General features: G+C 43.5%; 1 protein-coding gene across 2 annotated transcripts in view; it reads right to left on the bottom strand.

Annotated features, from left to right (window-relative positions):
* LOC134586395 (DNA (cytosine-5)-methyltransferase 3A-like) overlaps positions 1-21840 on the bottom strand; it is a 405098-nt gene that overhangs the window by 308431 nt on the left and 74827 nt on the right. For both annotated transcript variants that reach the window (XM_063441886.1, XM_063441888.1), the window contains exon 2: positions 13033-13304. In XM_063441886.1, the coding sequence (XP_063297956.1) occupies positions 13033-13107 (75 nt within the window). In that variant the 5' untranslated portion in view covers positions 13108-13304. The remainder of the gene's footprint in view (positions 1-13032; positions 13305-21840) is intronic.

Here is a 21840-nt window from a genome sequence, read left to right as displayed (position 1 = left end):
TAGGGTTAAATATAGTGTTAGCAAATTAAATTCCCTGAACTTTCTAACTGGGTTATCAGGCAGGTCCCGCTAATTGTAATTAATAAAAGGACCTAATTATGTAAAATGCTTAAACAATAAGCTATACATTCCATTATAGTTTCTAAAATATACAATGTATAATTTATCTATATATTGAAGTAATAGAGTCTGCAATAAGTACTCTAATAATTTGGCCCATGATGTATGTATTGGGCACGAGATATATATTACTGTTTAAAGGACCACTCTAGTGCCAGGAAAACATACTCGTTTTCCTGGCACTAGAGTGCTCTGAGGGTGCCCCCACCCTCAGGGACCCACTCCCGCCGGGCTCTGAGGGGAGGAAGGGGTTAAACTTACCTCTTTCTCCAGCGCCGGGCGGGGAGCTTTCCTCCTCCTCCTCTTCTTCCTCGCGACGTCATCGGCTGAATGCGCATGCGCGGCAGGAGCCGAGCTCGCATTCAGCCGGTCGCATAGGAAAGCATTCATAATGCTTTCCTATGGACGCTTGCGTGCTCTCACTGTGATTTTCACAGTGAGAAGCACGCAAGCGCCTCTAGCGGCTGTCAATGAGACAGCCACTAGAGGCTCTGGAGGCTGGCTTAACCCTCAGTATAAACATAGCAGTTTCTCTGAAACTGCTATGTTTATAAAAAAAAAGGGTAAAAGCTAGCTGGACCTGGCACCCAGACCACTTCATTAAGCTGAAGTGGTCTGGGTGCCTAGAGTGGTCCTTTAATAATGTTTATGTAATTGTTGTTTATTGTATATGCATAGTGCAAATATGATGTCATTTTGGATCAGTCACTCGGCACTTTATATTTATATATATTGGTTTGCACTATTTCCCATTTGCACTTTACTCTCGAGTATTCTGTATTAGCACTGGTTCACGTTGTTATGCTCGTCATATCACATCAGCCACAGTGGTGGCCTTACTAGTTCGAGCACTTTTTATTGCATATTCTAAGCACTTTATCCATTTGCTATTATTCGTGGTCTCCTGTTTCTCTCACTGGTATGGTGTTTATCGGCCGGGAATGCACTTCACCTGAGGGTAAGCTTCTTTGTGTAATGTACCTTGCTATATAAGTTGGATTAATTGAATGTATTAATGTATTGATCCTGAAGAAAGTCCTGTTTGTTGTACTGAAATGTTGATCTTATTTTTTAACATGCAACAACAAAGATTAGATTTTTTAAACTCCGTGAGTGCTGCTACCTCGTTGGATATTCTGGATAACCAAGCCCTGGCTAAGCACCCGGCGCACAAGGTGGAAAATAGCGTGAGTGCAAGAACTTTTCCTCTTTTTTTATATATATATAAAAAATAACCTGTCGGCGTCCCCCAAGGTTCTGTCCTCGGCCCCCTATTGTTCTCCATCTATACTGCCTCCCTTGGTAAACTCATCAGCTCCTTTAGCTTCCGTTATCATTTCTATGCGGATGACATGCAAATCTACCTGACCTCCCCTGATCTCTCTCCGCCCTCCTTGACTAGTGTCTCTGACTGCCTCTCTGCTATTTCCAACTGGATGGCTGCTCACTTCCTTAAACTCAACCTGTCCAAAACAGAACTTCTAGTTCTTCCTCCCTCAAGTGCTGCTACTCCTGTTGTCTCCATCCAAGTCAACGGCGCTACTATCAGCTCTACCTCGCAGGCTCGCTGCCTAGGGGTTCTTTTCGATTCTGACCTCTCTTTTACTCCCCATGTCCAATCGATAGTCAAATCCTGTCGCTTCCAACTCAAGAACATAGCGCGCATCCGCCCATATCTAACGCCAGACGCAGCTAAGATACTGGTTCATGCTGTTGTTCTCTCTCGCCTCGACTACTGCAATCCACTTCTCACCGGTCTTACAGGTTCCCAGCTTGCACCGTTGCAATCTATAATGAATGCGGCTGCGAGGCTTATTTTCCTGTCCGGTCGCACCTCCCACGCCTCCACGCTCTGTCAGTCCCTGCATTGGCTTCCAGTTAGATATAGGGCCCAATTCAAAATTCTGGCACTTGCTTACAAATCCCTACATAATGCTGCTCCAACCTACCTATCCTCCCTCATACACAAGTATGTCCCGTCGAGACCCCTGCGCTCATCCCAAGACCTACGCCTATCCTCTGCCCGGATCCCCACCTCTGACTCTCGCCTTCAAGACTTCTCTAGGGCTGCACCTATTCTGTGGAACTCCCTTCCCTCCTCAATCAGACTTTCACCCAGCCTCCATTCCTTCAAAAAATCTTTGAAAACTCACTTCTTCTTTAAAGCGTATCAATTAAACTGTCAGCAGGCTTCTCATCCCCCACCCCATGACTCCTTTCCTGCAACTGTCAAAAATGACCTACCAAGCACTCAATAAACCCTTCTCTAACAAACTATTTAATCCCCCTACTTTAACCCTTTGTGTCACTATACCCCACTCCCTCTAGCATGTAAGCTCATCGAGCAGGGCCCTCAACCCCCTCTGTTCCTGTACGTCCAGTGGTCTGATCTCAATTATGTGTCTGTTAGTCCACCCATTGTACAGCGCTACGGAATTTGTTGGCGCTATATAAATAATAAAATAATAATAAAAATAATAATATATATGTGTATATCATTTAAATTTTTATTATTTTTTTATTCATATATAGCTATACATATAGTGATATTTACGTATATACTTATGTATATCGATATATATATTATTTCATTCTACGTGTATTTTTATATCAATATATATATATATATATATATATTAGTATCAAAATACAGTTAGAACGAAATTACACACATATATATATTGTTTAATTATTTATTTTTTATTACTTTTTTATTTTTAACATATTTATATATTTAATTTTGTATTATATATAAATATAATTATATATATATATATTTAATCAATATCATTCTACGTGTATTTTGATATTAATATATATATATATATATATATATATATTAATATTGAAATACATGTAGACAGTGTATGTTTAAATGTGTATATATATATATATATATGATCTAAGTATATTTTATTTGTAACTGCAATTTTTTTATAACTAATATTTTATTTTTCACAGGAGAGGGGCAGAGACAGTGTCAGCCAGTGATTTCACATCACTGGCTGACACACAGGATCAGTGATCACAGTGACAGGCTGTCACTGTGATCACCTCCTGCAGATCGCGGTAATTGGCTTCAGGGGGAATGCACCTCGATCTGCAGGGGGATCCTGCCTGTAGTTACATGTGTCAGCCAATGGGCTGACACATAGTAACTCTGATCGCAGTGACAGGGTGTCTCTGCCAGCCTGTCACTGCGATCAGACACTGCAGATCGCGGTCACTGACCGCAGGGGGACTGCCTGGGGGGCAGGCATGTCCCCCGGCCGCGATCTACAGAGGGAAAATACCGCGGCTCCATGTGTCAGTCGATTTTAAAATCGGCTGATACATGGTAAATACCAATCGCAATGACAGCCTGTCACTGCGATCGGAGGCTGCAGACCGCGGTCTTCTGGCACAGGGGGCTGCCCACGACCGCGATCTGCAGCAGGGTATTTAGAACCGGCCAATTAAGGATGGCATAGAACGCCCGGCGGTCTTAAGGGGTTTAAGATCACTGATCACTGACGTGTTTCATGCTTCACCGACTCTTCAATCGTTTTCTTTGGGCTTTCATGAGTTGTTGCTTGATCTGCTTACCTTTGTTCATTGGTTTCATTAATTCCCTGTTTCTCTATTATTCATTCTCAGTGTCTCCATCATTCATTATAATAATAATTATTATATTTATATAGCACCAACAAATTCAGTAGCGCTGTGCAAGAGGTGGACTAACATGTAATTGTAACCAGACAAGTTTGACGCACAGTAACAGAGGGATTGAGGGCCCTGCTCAGTGAGTTTACATGTTAGAGGGAGTGGGGTATAGTGACACAGTAACAGGGGGATTGAGGGCCCTGCTCAGTGAGTTTACATGTTAGAGGGAGTGGGGTATAGAGACACAGTAACAGAGGGATTGAGGGCCCTGCTCAGTGAGTTTACATGTTAGAGGGAGTGGGGTATAGTGACACAGTAACAGAGGGATTGAGGCCCTGCTCAGTGAGGTTACATGTTGGAGGGAGTGGGGTATAGTGACAGTAACAGAGGGATTGAGGGCCCTGCTCAGTGAGTTTACATGTTAGAGGGAGTGGGGTATAGTGACACAGTAACAGAGGGATTGAGGGCCTGCTCAGTGAGTTTACATGTTAGAGGGAGTGGGGTATAGTGACAGTAACAGAGGGATTGAGGGCCCTGCTCTGTGAGTTTACAAGTTAGAGGAAGTGGGGTATAGTGACACAGTAACAGAGGGATTGAGGGCCCTGCTCAGTGAGTTTACATGTTAGAGGGAGTGGGGTATAGTGACACAGTAACAGAGGGATTGAGTCCCTGCTCAGTGAGCTTACATGTTAGAGGGAGTGGGGTATAGTGACACAGTAACAGAGGGATTGAGGGCCCTGCTCAGTGAGTTTACATGTTAGAGGGAGTGGGGTATAGTGAAACAGTAACAGAGGGATTAAGGGCCCTGCTCTGTGAGTTTACATGTTAGAGGGAGTGGGGTATAGTGACACAGTAACAGAGGGATTGAGTCCCTGCTCAGTGAGTTTACATGCTAGAGGGAGTGGGGTATAGTGACACAGTAACAGAGGGATTGAGAGCCCTGCTCAGTGAGTTTACATGCTAGAGGGAGTGGGGTATAGTGACACAGTAACAGAGGGATTGAGGACCTGCTCAGTGAGTTTACATGCTAGAGGGAGTGGGGTATAGTCACAGTAACAGAGGGATTAAGGGCCTGCTCAGTGAGTTTACATGTTAGAGGGAGTGGGAGTATAGTGACAGTAACAGAGGGATTGAGGGCCCTGCTCAGCGAGTTTACATGTTAGAGGGAGTGGGGTATAGTGACACCGTAACAGACGGATTGAGGGCCCTGCTCAGCGAGTTTACATGTTATAGCGAGTGGGGTATAGTGACACAGTAACAGAGGGATTGAGGGCCCTGCTCAGTGAGTTTACATGCTAGAGGGAGTGGGGTATAGTGACACAGGAACAGAGGGATTGAGGGCCTGCTCAGTAAGTTTACATGTTAGAGGGAGTGGGGTATAGTGACACAGTAACAGAGGGATTGAGGGCCCTGCTCAGTGTGTTTACATGTTAGAGGGAGTGGGGTATAGTGACACAGTAACAGAGGGATTTAGGGTCCTGCTCAGTGAGTTTACATGTTAGAGGGAGTGGGGTATAGTGACACAGTAACAGAGGGATTGAGGGCCCTGCTCAGTGAGTTTACATGTTAGAGGGAGTGGGATATAGAGACACAGTAACAGAGGGATTGAGGCCCTGCTCAGTGAGTTTACATGTTAGAGGGAGTGGGATATAGAGACACAGTAACAGAGGGATTGAGGGCCTGCTCAGTGAGTTTACATGTTAGAGGGAGTGGGGTATAGTGACACAGTAACAGAGGGATTGACAGCCCTGCTCAGTGAGTTTACATGTTAGAGGGAGTGGGGTATAATGACACAGTAACAGAGGGATTGAGGGCCCTGCTCAGTGAGTTTACATGTTAGAGGGAGTGGGGTATAGTGACAGTAACAGAGGGATTGAGGGCCCCGCTCAGTGAGTTTACATGTAAGAGGGAGTGGGGTATAGTGACACAGTAACAGAGGGATTGACAGCCCTGCTCAGTGAGTTTACATGTTAGAGGGAGTTGGGTATAGTGACAGAGTAACAGAGGGATTGAGGCCCTGCTCAGTGAGCTTACATGTTAGAGGGAGTGGGGTATAGTGACACAGTAACAGAGGGATTGAGGGCCCTGGCAAGTGAGTTTACATGTTAGAGGGAGTGGGGTATAGTGACAGTAACAGAGGGATTGAGGGCCTGCTCAGTGAGTTTACATGCTAGAGGGAGTGGGGTATAGTGACACAGTAACAGAGGGATTGAGGGCCCTGCTCAGTGAGTTTACATGTTAGAGGGAGTGGGGTATAGTGACACAGTAACAGATGGATTGAGGGTCCTGCTCAGTGAGTTTACATGCTAGAGGGGGTGGGTATAGTGACACAGTAACAGAGGGATTGAGGGCCCTGCTCAGTGAGTTTACATGCTAGAGGGAGTGGGGTATAGTCACAGTAACAGAGGGATTGAGGGCCCTGCTCAGTGAGTTAACATGTTAGAGGGAGTGAGGTATAGTGACACAGTAACAGAGGGATTGAGGGCCATGCTCAGTGAGTTTACATGCTAGAGGGAGTGGGGTATAGTGACACAGTAACAGAGGGATTGAGGGCCTGCTCAGTGAGTTTACATGCTAGAGGGAGTGGGGTATAGTGACACAGTAACAGAGGGATTGAGGGCCCTGCTCAGTGAGTTTACATGTTAGAGGGAGTGGGGTATAGTGACACAGTAACAGAGAGATTGAGGGCCCTGCTCAGTGAGTTTACATGCTAGAGGGAGTGGGGTATAGTGACACAGTAACAGAGGGATTGAGGGCCCTGCTCAGTGAGGTTACATGCTAGAGAGGAGTGGGGTATAGTGACAGTAACAGAGGGATTGAGGGCCCTGCTCAGTGAGTTAACATGTTAGAGGGAGTGAGGTATAGTGACACAGTAACAGAGGGATTGAGGGCCATGCTCAGTGAGTTTACATGCTAGAGGGAGTGGGGTATAGTGACACAGTAACAGAGGGATTGAGGGCCTGCTCAGTGAGTTTACATGCTAGAGGGAGTGGGGTATAGTGACACAGTAACAGAGGGATTGAGGGCCCTGCTCTGTGAGTTTACATGTTAGAGGGAGTGGGGTATAGTGACACAGTAACAGAGAGATTGAGGGCCCTGCTCAGTGAGTTTACATGCTAGAGGGAGTGGGGTATAGTGACACAGTAACAGAGGGATTGAGGGCCCTGCTCAGTGAGGTTACATGCTAGAGAGGAGTGGGATGTAGTGACACAGTAACAGAGGGATTAAGGGCCCTGCTCAGTGAGTTTACATGTTAGAGGGAGTGGGGTATAGTAACACAAAAGGTAAGGCAAGTATTAGGGAAGTAGATTGGTAGAATAGAATTCATTGAAGACTTAGTGAGGGTTTTTTGAAGATCACCTGTGTCTCTATCAGTCATTATCAGTGTCGCCATCATTCATTCTCAGTGTCTCTATCATTCATTCCCTGTGTATCCATTGTTTATTCTCTGTATCTCTGCCATACATCCTGAGTCTCCATCATTCATTCTGTGCAGCAGGGCTTTAAAATATTATGAAAGGGGGAAATGTAACATAAATGAGATAATTAATGAGGACCTTGCTCAGATGAACTTCCAGTCTAGAGGAGTTGGGGTATGAAAGGGCATTAAGGAGACAGAAAACTAACAAGGTGAGAACGTAGCAGAACTGGAGGTGAGAGTGGAGTGTGGATCTTTAGGAGAGGGGAAGAGACAGGTTTGTGAGATAGAAGATACTCTGGGAGACTAAGCTTTTCTGAACAGATGGGTTTTGGGGGACTTTTTAAAATGATTGAAGACTAGGGGAGAGTCTGGTGGGGGTAGGCAGGCTGTTCCAAAGGAAAGAAGCCACCCGTGAGGAGTCCTGCAAGAGCAAATTAGCAGTGAGGGTGCAAGGTGCGGACAGGAGAAGGTCACCGGCAAAGCGGAGAGACTGAGAAGGGGCATAGCTATGTGTGAAGAAACTACATCTTTTGTTTTATTACCTTTGATTTTCCTTGTCCGGTAGATAAAACTACCGAACACCAACCGCCCCCTGGCTCATTAACTACAAAGCAGACCGCAAGTTAAGTGATCTCTCTTGTATAGCCGATCGCTGCGTGCAGGAGAAAACGGCAGCCATCTTCGCACGAAAGGAGGCAGTGGGACTTGGTCGTCGAGTGTCCATCTAAGTTCACCTGAGGCAGTTCACTCATTAGCTGGGGTTAAAACACTGCCCCTCCCTAAGAACATTGTCAGTTCGTTGTTTCTTGTAACCTGTTTCCTAAGACTGACTTGGCTTGTGACCCTTTCTGTTTGGATTATTCGTTACTGCCTGTTCGCTGCCTGCCCTGACTTTTGGAACCGTGTCTGACTACTCTTCTGGATTTGCCCTGGTCTGTTTCCTCTTAACTGGTTACTGTTCCTGCCCCCGTGCACAGATTCACAGCCCAGGTAGCTTCTGATCTGGTTACTGTGGGCTGTGTTTATCTGCAAGGGTGAGCACAAATCTCTGCCTACCGGACTCCCAACTAAGGTAAGACCTGACACTGTGGTATATATAATTTATTCCCAGTGTCTCTCTATCATTCATTCTCTGTGTCTCCATCATTCACCACTCTTTCGAGTCTCTGGAATGATAGAGACATTCACTGTGTCTCTCTATCATTCATTCTCTGGGTCTCTATAATTTATTTTCTGGGTCTCTATCATTCACCACTCTTTAGAGTCTCTGGAATGATAGAGACATGCACTGTGTCTCTCTATCATTCATTCTCTGGGTCTCTATAATTCATTCTCTGGGTCTCTCTATCATTCATTCTCTGGGTCTCTATCATTCACCACTCTTTAGAGTCTCTGGAATGATAGAGACATTCACTGTGTCTCTCTATCATTCATTCTCTGGGTCTCTATAATTCATTCTCTGTGTCTCCATCATTCACCACTCTTTAGAGTCTCTGGAATGATAGAGACATTCACTGTGTCTCTCTATCATTCATTATCTGGGTCTCTCTATCATTCATTCTCTGGGTCTCTATCATTCATTCTCTGGGTCTCTATAATTCATTCTCTGGGTCTCTATAATTCATTCTCTGGGTCTCTATCATTCACCACTCTTTAGAGTCTCTGGAATGATAGAGACATTCACTGTGTCTCTCTATCATTCATTCTCTGGGTCTCTATAATTCATTCTCTGTGTCTCCATCATTCACCACTCTTTAGAGTCTCTGGAATGATAGAGACATTCACTGTGTCTCTCTATCATTCATTATCTGGGTCTCTCTATCATTCATTCTCTGGGTCTCTCTACCATTCATTCTCTGGGTCTCTCTACCATTCATTCTCTGGGTCTCTATCATTCATTCTCTGGGTCTCTATCATTCATTCTCTGGGTCTCTATCATTCATTCTCTGGGTCTCTATCATTCATTCTCTGGGTCTCTATCATTCATTCTCTGGGTCTCTATCATTCATTCTCTGGGTCTCTATCATTCATTCTCTGGGTCTCTATCATTCATTCTCTGGGTCTCTCTACCATTCATTCTCTGGGTCTCTATCATTCATTCTCTGGGTCTCTATCATTCATTCTCTGGGTCTCTATCATTCATTCTCTGGGTCTCTATCATTCATTCTCTGGGTCTCTATCATTCATTCTCTGGGTCTCTATCATTTATTCTCTGGGTCTCTATCATTCATTATCTGGGTCTCTATCATTCATTCTCTGGGTCTCTATCATTCATTCTCTGGGTCTCTATCATTCATTCTCTGGGTCTCTATCATTCATTCTCTGGGTCTCTATCATTCATTATCTGGGTCTCTATCATTCATTCTCTGGGTCTCTATCATTCATTCTCTGGGTCTCTATCATTCATTCTCTGGGTCTCTATCATTCATTCTCTGGGTCTCTATCATTCATTCTCTGGGTCTCTCTACCATTCATTCTCTGGGTCTCTATCATTCATTCTCTGGGTCTCTATCATTCATTCTCTCGGTCTCTATCATTCATTCTCTCGGTCTCTATCATTCATTCTCTCGGTCTCTATCATTCATTCTCTGGGTCTCTATCATTCATTCTCTGGGTCTCTATCATTCATTCTCTGGGTCTCTATCATTCATTCTCTGGGTCTCTATCATTCATTCTCTGGGTCTCTATCATTCATTCTCTGGGTCTCTATCATTCATTCTCTCGGTCTCTATCATTCATTCTCTGGGTCTCTATCATTCATTCTCTGGGTCTCTACCATTCATTCTCTGGGTCTCTCTCCCATTCATTCTCTGGGTCTCTATCATTCATTCTCTGGGTCTCTCTATCATTCATTCTCTGGGTCTCTATCATTCATTATCTGGGTCTCTCTATCATTCATTCTCTGGGTCTCTCTATCATTCATTCTCTGGGTCTCTATCATTCATTCTCTGGGTCTCTATCATTCATTCTCTGGGTCTCTATCATTCATTCTCTGGGTCTCTATCATTCATTCTCTCGGTCTCTATCATTCATTCTCTGGGTCTCTATCATTCATTCTCTGGGTCTCTATCATTCATTCTCTGGGTCTCTATCATTCATTCTCTGGGTCTCTATCATTCACCACTCTTTAGAGTCTCTGGCACTGATACTTAAACATTCAACAATTCTTTACCATGGCATTATTTCCCACAGACTCTGGGATTTTATACTACAGATTCCAGCATCATTCACTGAGACTTTGAACCTGTTGAGTTCAGTTTCCAGATGTTTTACCCCAGGCTCCTGTGTTCATTTAAACTGAACTATAGCCATTTGTGGGAAAAGTTGTTTATAAGCCATTCAAAGCTCGAGCTGTCAGCTGAGGCTCTGGGGAATAGATTTTCCATGTCTCTTTAATCACTGTGCATTCACTTACAGAATCTGGATTATTATGATGGATTGCTAGCAATTATTGCACAGGAGAGCCTAAGGGGTAGGAGAGGCTTAGTGACAGTTAGATGCAGAGGAATCCGACACAGATCAAACAGGGCATTTTAGGACGCCACAATAATGTCCCATCCTAAGCAAATCATTATCTTAAAAGGAGAGATTTTAGGAGCCTGGTGCAATATCTTAGGAATCAGGTAAGAGGTAAGTATGCCATGAGCCCGATTTAATCCACGCCAATCTTCTCTCGCTGTTTAGGATATTACAAAACCGACCTCTGGGACAAAATATATGTTTATTAAAAAAAAAAAACAGCCTTTCAATAGACCTTGTAATACATCTGTATGAGGATTTAACAGCGTTTAACCCCTTATGGACGTTTAACCTCTTTATTTCATGTTAAGAAGTAATCGTTCATTTTGTAGTCGCTGATCTGAAGGTTTACTGCCTTTACTTGGCCTGACAAAACCTGTCACTGCCGTAAACCTGGTGGAGACATTAGAAGAGGTGCTTCACCCATAAACGCCAGGAATTTGGAAAGGTATAGACTGAAAACCTGGTAAACACAGCTGGTAGACATCTAAGGTTACGCAGATATGTGTAAAGGACACAAATTATATGAATCCAGTATACATGCATTATTTGAATCCAGTATACAGTATCCGTTACACACACCTATCTAGAGGAGAGGCATTATATGAATCCAGTAAACAGTATCCGTTGAATATACTGGAGATTAAATAAGGTACTTTAGAATTCATCTCTAGAGTCACACTGAGCATGTCTGAGATGCTCTCAGACTGGACAGATTTCACAAATGACCTTGTGGCGGAACCAACCTCGCCACTGAGAACTGGAGAAGCCTGGTTGCTAGCCTCCTGCCCAGTGATTATGGTCCCTGGGAGATATTGCCCTTTAAGGGACTGAATTGGGGCTTATGGACTGCTACCATAATGTACTGACCCTTTAAGAACTACTTTTGGGGCATGTTTTAGTTTATATTGCTGCTGCTGGCCCTTTTAGAATCATCCGTGGACATATTGGGACGTTTGGGAATAATGTCCCTTTAAGACTTTGTAACATATCACAGTAATACTGTCTTAAATATTATGTAGGTATTTATGTGTTCGGTTAAACTGGGGATATGTAGAAATGTGTGTTGTATGTGTTAAATGTATCAGTATGTAATTTTATGTCTTTTACTGTCTTTTTGTCTGCCATGTGGGTAATGGAGTTTTGCCTCAGTCCTTGTAGATAATTAGATTCCTTCCCCAATTATCTCCAGGCCAGAGGGGAGGGATTGTGAGGCATTGTGGGAGGTAACCGGTCTGAGCTGGAAAGTCATGCTGACAGGGGTTTTAAAAGATACTATTACTAACTTTTGAACCCCTGGTCTGATTCATGCCATTTTTTAATATGTTGTTCCCCTGAATGGATTGATTGTGGATATGTATTTGTATGTGAATGTGATGTATGATTTTGAAGTTATAGATATTGTGTAAAAGTTATGTTTTAAACTGTATAATAAGTGGATTATCTCTCAGGCTAAGGGGAGGGGATGTGTGGGTTGTACCATATCTCGGATTGGTTATTTTATGCCTCCCCCTGGGTGTGGCCTGTATGTGTGAGATGGAAATAAAAGCCAGGCTGGATGAGCCAGTCCAGAGTTCCTGTTTTACCCTCAAAGAGAAGTGTTGTCTCATTATTGGGGGAGGATTTATTGCATGCTGTTCCAGTTTGACTGCTAGGAGTGTAAGCCTATTCGTATGGTTCCTATTCAACTGTCAGCATTCAGAGGCTTGAGAGGATTTATATGCTTCTCAGATTCGGTGATTGTGGTGTCTGCCAGAGTGCTTGGAGTCCTCAGGAAGCGCTAGGAGCATCCAGTAACGGAGGTACCCAGTCGGGGTGCCAGGCGATCCGTTACAGACCTATATCTAAAATGACCTAAAGCTCAACAGCTTATCCAGACTGCCATCATTCATTATTATTATTGAGTGAGTTTGAGCTGTTGTGATGTGTTTTTGTGTGTTGTGGGAGAAGAAAATATAGCCCTGCAGTACTGTAGTGTATGTTTCAAATTTATAACGAAATTTGCAAGTTAACCCTATATAAAGATACAAAGGCAAAAAAAGAACTCAGACTTTCTTTCAAAGAGGAAGCCCTGACATTAGACCAAGCAACCAACAGGGCAAGACAATTCCAATTTCCGATGTGGCCACAGAATCGTTATTAAGGTATGTGAACTTTGGACATTTCTAGTTGGTGACATAGCACATGGACATTAGTGAGGAGCCCAGGTATGACAAATTCTGGATCATTTTATTAGGACATCATAGGCCTTCACCTGCACTACGGTCTGATATCATACCCCTTCTAGCGTTCTAGCATTCCAGCCCGGCATTAAAACGAGCCACTCTCACCTTGTATGTCTGGCCGCACTCTGTCTCCGGCGCGGGGCTGCTGGTGGGCATTACACTGCCATTGGACGGCATCATTAGGAAGCAATTTTGTAAAAACAAAGTCTTCCACACTCAGCTTGTTAAAAAGCAAGCCCTCTGTAGAAATCCTAAAGTATTAAAAAATGATTTATGTAGAGATTTTCTTTAGAAAAAAGCACCAAAGGAAATGTTAGCTTTATCCAGTTTTTTATCCTTTTCAGATATTTTTCCTTTTCTTTTTTCCTTTCTTTCTCCTGTAACAAATACAAGAAAGAAAAAAAAATAATAAAGTATACCTACTAACATGAAATAATAAAGTATACCTACTAACATGAAATAATAAAGTATACCTACTAACATGAAATGAACTAAGCATCCTGTAAGCTGCACAAACCATACACATACTTTCAGAAATGGTATATTGTAAGTGCCATAGAGTACAACAAGCTCATAAATAGTATCAGAAATCAGAAATAGTAGACATGGAGAGAAGTTAAATGGACACTCCAGGCTCCCACACACGTTAGATGCACTGTGTAGGTTAGGTTACAGTTAGTTATACTGGGTGGGTTTATATTATTAAAGGGACACTCCAGGCTCCCACACACGTTAGATGCACTGTGTAGGTTAGGTTACAGTTATACTGGGTGGGTTTATATTATTAAAGGGACACTCCAGGATCCCAAACACGTTAGGTGCACTGTGTAGGTTAGGTTACAGTTCGTTATACTGGGTGGGTTTATATTATTAAAGGGACACTCCAGGCTCCCACACACGTTAGGTGCACTGTGTAGGTTAGGTTACAGTTAGTTATACTGGGTGGGTTTATATTATTAAAGGGACACTCCAGGCTCCCACACACGTTAGATGCACTGTGTAGGACAGGTTACAGTTAATTATACTGAGTGGGTTTATATTATTAAAGGGACACTCCAGGCTCCCACACACGTTAGGTGCACTGTGTAGGTTAGGTTACAGTTAGTTATACTGGCTGGGTTTATATTATTAAAGGGACACTCCAGGCTCCCACACACGTTAGATGCACTGTGTAGGTTAGGTTACAGTTAGTTATATTGGGTGGGTTTATATTATTAAAGGGACACTCCAGGCTCCCACACACGTTAGATGCACTGTGTAGGTTAGGTTACAGTTAGATATACTGGGTGGGTTTATATTATTAAAGGGACACTCCAGGGTCCCACACACGTTAGATGCACTGTGTAGGTTAGGTTACAGTTAGATATACTGGGTGGGTTTATATTATTAAAGGGACACTCCAGGCTCCCACACGTTAGATGCATTGTGTAGGTTAGGTTACAGTTAGTTATACTGGGTGGGTTTATATTATTAAAGAGACACTCCAGGTTCCCACACACGTTAGATGCACTGTGTATGTTAGGTTACAGTGAATTATACTGGGTGGGTTTATATTATTAAAGGGACACTCCAGGCTCCCACACACGTTAGGTGCACTGTGTAGGTTAGGTTACAGTTAGTTATACTGACTGGGTTTATATTATTAAAGGGACACTCCAGGTTCCCACACACGTTAGATGCACTGTGCAGGTTAGGTTACAGTTAGTTATACTGGGTGGGTTTATATTATTAAAGAGACACTCCAGGTTCCCACACACGTTAGATGCACTGTGTAGGTTAGGTTACAGTTACACTGGGTGGATTTATATTATTAAATGGACACTCCAGGCTCCCACACACGTTAGATGCACTGTGTAGGTTAGGATACAGTTATACTGGGTGGGTTTATATTATTAAAGGGACACTCCAGGCTCCCACACACGTTAGATGCACTGTGTAGGTTAGGATACAGTTAGTTATACTGGGTGGGTTTATATTATTAAAGGGACACTCCAGATGTACAAAACCACAATTTAAGTGTAATAAGAGGAGTGACAAAGAATCAAAAATAAATATCAAGGGTGAGTGAAAAAAGCGTCTCGGCTCACATTATATATAGATATTAAATTGGAAAAATGGGCAGATGAGGGCAGACGCAGAAAGGGGCTAGTGAGGTAAATGTCCTTCAGTCTTGCCCCCATTTATATAGATCCATGTCAGCCTGTCTTAAGTCCATGAAGCGTCAGATGACAAGGACACTTTGGCGAACTCACCATGATGTAACTGAAGCATGCGCTAGCACTGTCTCATGCTTAACCCCTTAAGGACACATTACATGTGTGACATGTCATGATTCCCTTTTATTCCAGAAGTTTGGTCCTTAAGGGGTTAAAGTCGGGGCCACACTACTCGTCTGTGATCTGGAGACTCTGGGTGACTTTTCAATGCAAACACATCTACCAGAGAGGTTTGTGGTATAACCTCGGGTGTCTTAGCGTTACGACATACAGCTTTCACAGAGTGTGGCACCTCATTAGTACGTTGGAACCCCCGTTAACAAGTGCAAAACCACAAGGTAAACAATTAATGAATGTTCCCCTGGGTGGCCACCATTTCGTAAAACCGAACGCATGTGGTCTACAAAATTGATGGTGGCCATTTTGTCTCCTGAATGCAGGTAGCAGTACATGGTCGTTGAGTGCCTGGAACTCTTTTCACCTATGCACTCGCGCAAACACCTGTGAAGATGGTACTGCTGCCCGTCCCATTTCCCAACCAGCTATACAAACAGCGTTCGGGATATAGGAACTACCGACTGAGGTTTGTAGTTTAAAGACACATTACTGGGAGTATTATTACCGCGGAGCTCTGTTATACACTCAGACACATTACTGGGAGTATTATTGCTGTGGAGCTCTGTTATACACTCAGACATATTACTGGGAGTATTATTACTGTGGAGCTCTGTTATACACTCAGACACATTGCTGGGAGTATTATTGCTGTGGGGCTCTGTTATACACGCAGACACATTACTGGGAGTATTATTGCTGTGGGGCTCTGTTATACACTCACACACATTACTGGGAGTATTATTGCTGTGGGGCTCTGTTATACACTCAGACACATTACTGGGAGTATTATTGCTGTGGAGCTCTGTTATACACTCAGACACATTACTGGGAGTATTATTGCTGTGGAGCTCTGTTATACACTCAGACACATTACTGGGAGTATTATTGCTGTGGAGCTCTGTTATACACTCAGACACATTACTGGGAGTATTATTGCTGTGGAGCTCTGTTATACACAGACACATTACTGGGAGTATTATTGCTGTGGAGCTCTGTTATACAGTCAGACACATTACTGGGAGTATTATTACTGTGGAGCTCTGTTATACACTCAGACACATTACTGGGAGTATTATTGCTGTGGGGCTCTGTTATACACGCAGACACATTACTGGGAGTATTATTGCTGTGGAGCTCTGTTATACACTCAGACACATTACTGGGAGTATTATTACTGTGGAGCTCTGTTATACACTCAGACACATTACTGGGAGTATTATTGCTGTGGAGTTCTGTTATACACTCAGACACATTACTGGGAGTATTATTACTGTGGAGCTCTGTTATACACTCAGACACATTACTGGGAGTATTATTGCTGTGGAGCTCTGTTATACACTCAGACATATTACTGGGAGTATTATTACTGTGGAGCTCTGTTATACACCCAGACACATTACTGGGAGTATTATTGCTGTGGAGCTCTGTTATACACTCAGACACATTACTGGGAGTATTATTGCTGTGGGGCTCTGTTATACACTAAGACAACCAATAGAAAAGAGGGGAAGAGGGATTTGGGTCCAAAATAGGGACTGTCCTTCCTACATATGGACACTTGGGAGTTGTGGTGTATGATTACAGATTAATTTATTACTATATCTCAGCATACTATTATGTCTTGATGTATTATTGCATCTTATTGTATAATTACAGGTCATTATATTATTACAGCTTATTTTATCCTTACAGCTCATTGTATAGTTACAGCTTAGTGTATTATTACATGTGTTATTATTACTTATAATATTATTTTTTGCTCCGGGGTTGTAGTGAGAGGGTATCAGCCGCTGGAGACGTCCTTTTTCCCAGCAAGCTGCTGTATAGTAATGAAGTTGATTATTCCCATCCACAAGATCCAAGAGGAGAGTCAGGTTTAGCTGTTAAAAAGCAAAGGTAATTCTGCAGTAAATCCCCTTCCAAGAACGAGACGAGGCTACGTTTTGAAGGGTCAAGACGAACTCTGTTTAATGGCACCAAAGGAACCTGCTTTTATGCAGGTTTCCCTTAGGTAGGACCACCCACAGGGCGTTACAAAACAACCAATAACACACGTACATTACAGAAAACACTCCCAGCAATTACACACAAAATCCTCCCCTCTGCCTGTGATATAATTATGTTACACAATGGGTTAACATAATTATCACAAGCAGGAAAAATACAGTTTTTACACATACCCTGTAACTTTAAAACCATACATCCAATCTTCATAATTACATATTATTAATCAGCACACTTTAAACATAAACACTATCAAAAATCAGCCAAATCCATCCAGTAGATCAGTTAGACGGAAGTCCTTTATGACTGACCGCAAGCACATTTTCCTGCCCAAAACAGTTCCATAGATTTGGGCTGTGCGGTCGATAAATCTCACACTGAATAAATGACTAAGTCCCATTCGAACATGTGTTCGAATCTTCGAACGGGACTTAGTCTCTGCAGCTGAAAGATCAGTGTAGGAGAAGGTAAGGGTCAGCGGTGTTCGCGGAAATGTGTAGCCGATTTTAGTTCCATGAATTTGGCTACTCATACCGCTGACCTCGCTCGAATGAACAAAGATGGCCGCCGCCACGTGCTCGTTTGCACGAACTCCAGCGCTCGGCAATTAACCTGCAGTAACCTCACAGCCTGGGAGGTAAATTGCCTGCACACTTCCAATTCTGGGTGGTCCGCCTGTGGGGTACTTGGTTCAGTAAGCCCCATTTACTGAACCAAGTGGGAGAAAGCCAGGAACACAATGTTTTAAAGGTTTGGGGACACGGGGCATTGTTCAACAAAGTCACAATATGTCCCCAGATGGTTCTTAAAGGGCCATCCACACCCAATAAAAGTCCATAAGTTTTTCAGGGGCACAATCTCCCAGGGGCCATAGTCATGAGGAAGGAGGCTGGCAAATAGGCTTCTCCACAACCCAGGGAAGAAGGGCAATTTGTAATTTAAAGGGCCAGTTACAAATGGCAGTTTGTAACATTACTTATGTAAAATTATTACAAAAATAAATATATACGTAGAATTAAAATATATATCTTTCTTAAATTTTCATTGGCGGTTAGCTGATGCTACAGACAATGAATGGCGACGGACACAGTTTCTGTGGTTCTGCAAGGCTGGAATCGTGGAACCGGACAATCTGGGAGCATCGATTCCCAGAGGTAACCAGGTTATGGGGGCAAACTCTTTGACCTATTACTAGGGAATCGGGTCAGGATACTCTGGCTGTAGTGGCTATGATGATGAATAAGTCTAGGGCTTTCTTCACAAAACCAGGGAACCAATGAACCGAAAGACAAAATAAAAAAAATGTATCCTAATTGGAAAAATCATCGATACTCACAATTTCCAGTGTTCCGGCCTATGTTCCTCACCCATAACCAGAGGGATATATTCAGCGGACTCCGATAACTGTGCCCTCGGTAATCCGCACACATTACACATCGACCACGGAACGGTCAGGCTTTTTATAGGAGCAGTAATGGCACCCAGACCAGATGAAGTGGTCAGAATGTGGTGGCCCATTCGCCCATTTGTCTACATAGAAATCATTATAACATGAATTATGGCTCTTGCATCTACCTGAAAAAAGCTGTCAAAGGATGTGTAACGGCACCCCGGGTATAAAAGGGGTTAAAGCCGTTAGGATATTCCCTTCCCGAATGTAGAGGCAGCTACCGAACACTCCAATCAGCCGAACAATAAAGCATACGAATAATCCACACTCCAAACAGCCGAACAGGAAAACCATACGAATAATCCCACCAAGTACGAGACGGGGCTCTGTATTGAGGGTTGCAGTGAATGGCATTGGGCTGTCCATAAAATTATGTGTTTTCATATGCTTTCGTTTCATTTTGCCGTATGTATCTATATTGTGTGCAGCATTCGCCTGATTGTTCAGGAAAAATCACTCCATTTATTATACGAGTGAAACTACCGAACAATCAGACCACCCCAGGAATAAGTGTGCCTCCAATTACCGTTCGCAACAATGTTGCAAACCCGTAATTGGCAATCAGTGCAGTGTGTGCTTTGTCCTCTGGGTGGCCGCCGTTCGGGAGACGAACAGGTGGCGGCGGCCATCCTAAACTCCCAAACATTGGTGTTTGCCGTCGAGTGTCTGGAACTTAAGTCAGACACTCGACTAGGCAAACACTGCTGATACCTCCAGAGCTCCGTAACTCCTGAACAGAGGGGCCAACCAGCCCCTCGTTCGGTAAAATAAATGTCCCGAACAAGGGAATTAATACGAATGCAGATTTAACTTTGGATGGCAAGTATTTCTATGCATTTTATCTCCCGAACAGAGACAGTCAGTCTGACTCCCCAGCGGCAGTGTGTTGTAAAGGGAGAAGAGACAATCGGTCTCTCTCCCCAGCGGCAGCCAGCATTCCAAGGAGAGGAGATTGTCGGTCCCTCATCCCTGCAGCAACCATCATCACTGGGAGTCGAGACAGTAGGTCTGACTCCCCAGCGGCAGTGGGTTTGTAAAGGGAGGAGAGACAACCGGTCTCTCTCACCAGCGGCAGTCAGCATTACAGGGAGAGGAGATTGTCGGTCCCTCGTCCCTGCAGCAATCATCATCACTGGGAGTGGAAATGGTCGCTCCCACTATCCAGCCACAAGCAGTGTTCCCGGGGTCTGACTCCCCAGCGGCAGTATGTTGTAAAGGGAGAAGAGACAATCGGTCTCCCTCCCCAGCGGCAGCCAGCCTCCCAGGGAGAGGAAATTGTCGGTCCCTCGACCCTGCAGCAACCATCATCACTCTGGGGATTGCTATAATCACTTTACTCCCCAGGGTATAATCACTAAGCTCTGCTAAGAGCTTGTTCCTGTTCCTGCTCTCTGGATTCTAGGAAAGGTCGACCTACTGGAACCCCAACCAAGTTCGTGGTTATGGTGTCTGGCGCCAGTGGTTATGGTGTCTGGCGGAGTGCTTGGAGTCCTCGGGAAGCACTATGAGCATCCATGAACGTATGTATAAGTGGATTATGTGTCACATTGAGGGGAAGAGATGTGTGGGAGGTAACCGTTACAATATTGGATAGTGTACTGTGGCGGAACCAGCCTTGCCACTGGGCATTGAAGAAGACCAATTGCCAGCCTCCTGCCATGTGACTATGGCCCCTGGGATGTATTGCCTGCTCTCCTGTACTGCTGAGGATTGCTACCAACTAGGTGGATTTGGCTATGGAGCTTGTGTAGTGCCCTCTGTTGGTAGCAACAGCAATATGCAGTACCTGAATAGCAAACGTGCGGAATTATGGTGGATCTATCGCTTGAACACACTATTCCCTTATGGGTTAAATGAAGATTGTGATTTCAATCCCTTCAGGTAAAATAGTTCCATGCTATTTGGTAACTTGTTATGAAAATTTGATTACGTTTGTTGCGATATTATTCCTTGGATTACACTGGGATCGGTATTATTTCCCTAGTTCATTACTTCTGCCTGTGACTTGCCAGATTCTTGATTTATTAGTAATGATTTTATTTTTGTCTCCAGTTTGTTTTCGCGCTGGGCTTTTCATTTCTGGGTGGCCCCCATCGATCGGATACCTTTCACGAATTTCTTCGGACCTTTGGCTTCTTTGGTCTACTTCTCGTGTGGGAAGAATTCTATCGACACAATTATCATACATATTTTTTAGTGTGCCTGTCCTTAGTATTTGTATGCGAATTGACTATTGCCTTTACATACATATGTATAAAAACGCATATATCTAACATTCATTGCCTCTTATTCGATGTCTTTACAGAGTCGGGATCTTTCTATATGACTCGAGATGCATTGACTAGTTATGCATACATCCTTGTCTTTCTAATAATTTGGGTCGGCTATTATTACATGGATGTTGGCACTAATCGTGTCTATTGTTGATCAATGGATATATTATTGTACGTCCTTATCATCAGGATGGTATTTATATTGATATTTCATCTGGTGTTGGCCATCAGTTTTCTTTAGTACTGTTTTTCAGGACTCTTTGTTGTATTTCATCATTGTTTGTTTATTTACTTTTTCATTTTTCATTTGTGACGAGAGCAATCTCGCCACATTGCATTGGAGAAGCAATTGTAACGGACCGTTTCAGCAGACAAGGGGTTAAAATCCGTTTAGGCGATATGCCCCTTTCTGAGAGACAGGCACAGCTACTGCAGAACACCAAACTCAGATCTGGATACAAAATAGCACTCCAAACGGGAACCTCACGAATAGCTGCTAGCAGACGAACAGGAAAAGCAGACATCAGCTTACACTCCTAGCAATCAATCTCCAACAGCATACAGTGAATCCCCCCAAGAACGAGACAAGGCTCCGTGTTGAGGGTCAAGCAGTGGTCTGAGGTGCTGGGGCACCCAGCCTGGTTTTTATTACATGAGTACACATACAGGCCACACCCAGGGGGAGGCATAAAATAACCAATAGTATCACGGGTGCAACCCACACATCCCCTCCCCTTAGTGTGACACATAATACCATTATACATACAGTAAAAATACAGTTTCCACACATACTCTGTAACTTTAAAACCATACATCACATTCACATAAAAATACATATCCTCAATCAATCCAT

The sequence above is a fragment of the Pelobates fuscus genome, chromosome 2, assembly GCF_036172605.1.
Source record: "Pelobates fuscus isolate aPelFus1 chromosome 2, aPelFus1.pri, whole genome shotgun sequence".
In the NCBI taxonomy this organism is placed as follows: Eukaryota; Metazoa; Chordata; class Amphibia; order Anura; family Pelobatidae; genus Pelobates; species Pelobates fuscus.
This window is presented reverse-complemented; position numbering and strand designations above follow the sequence as displayed.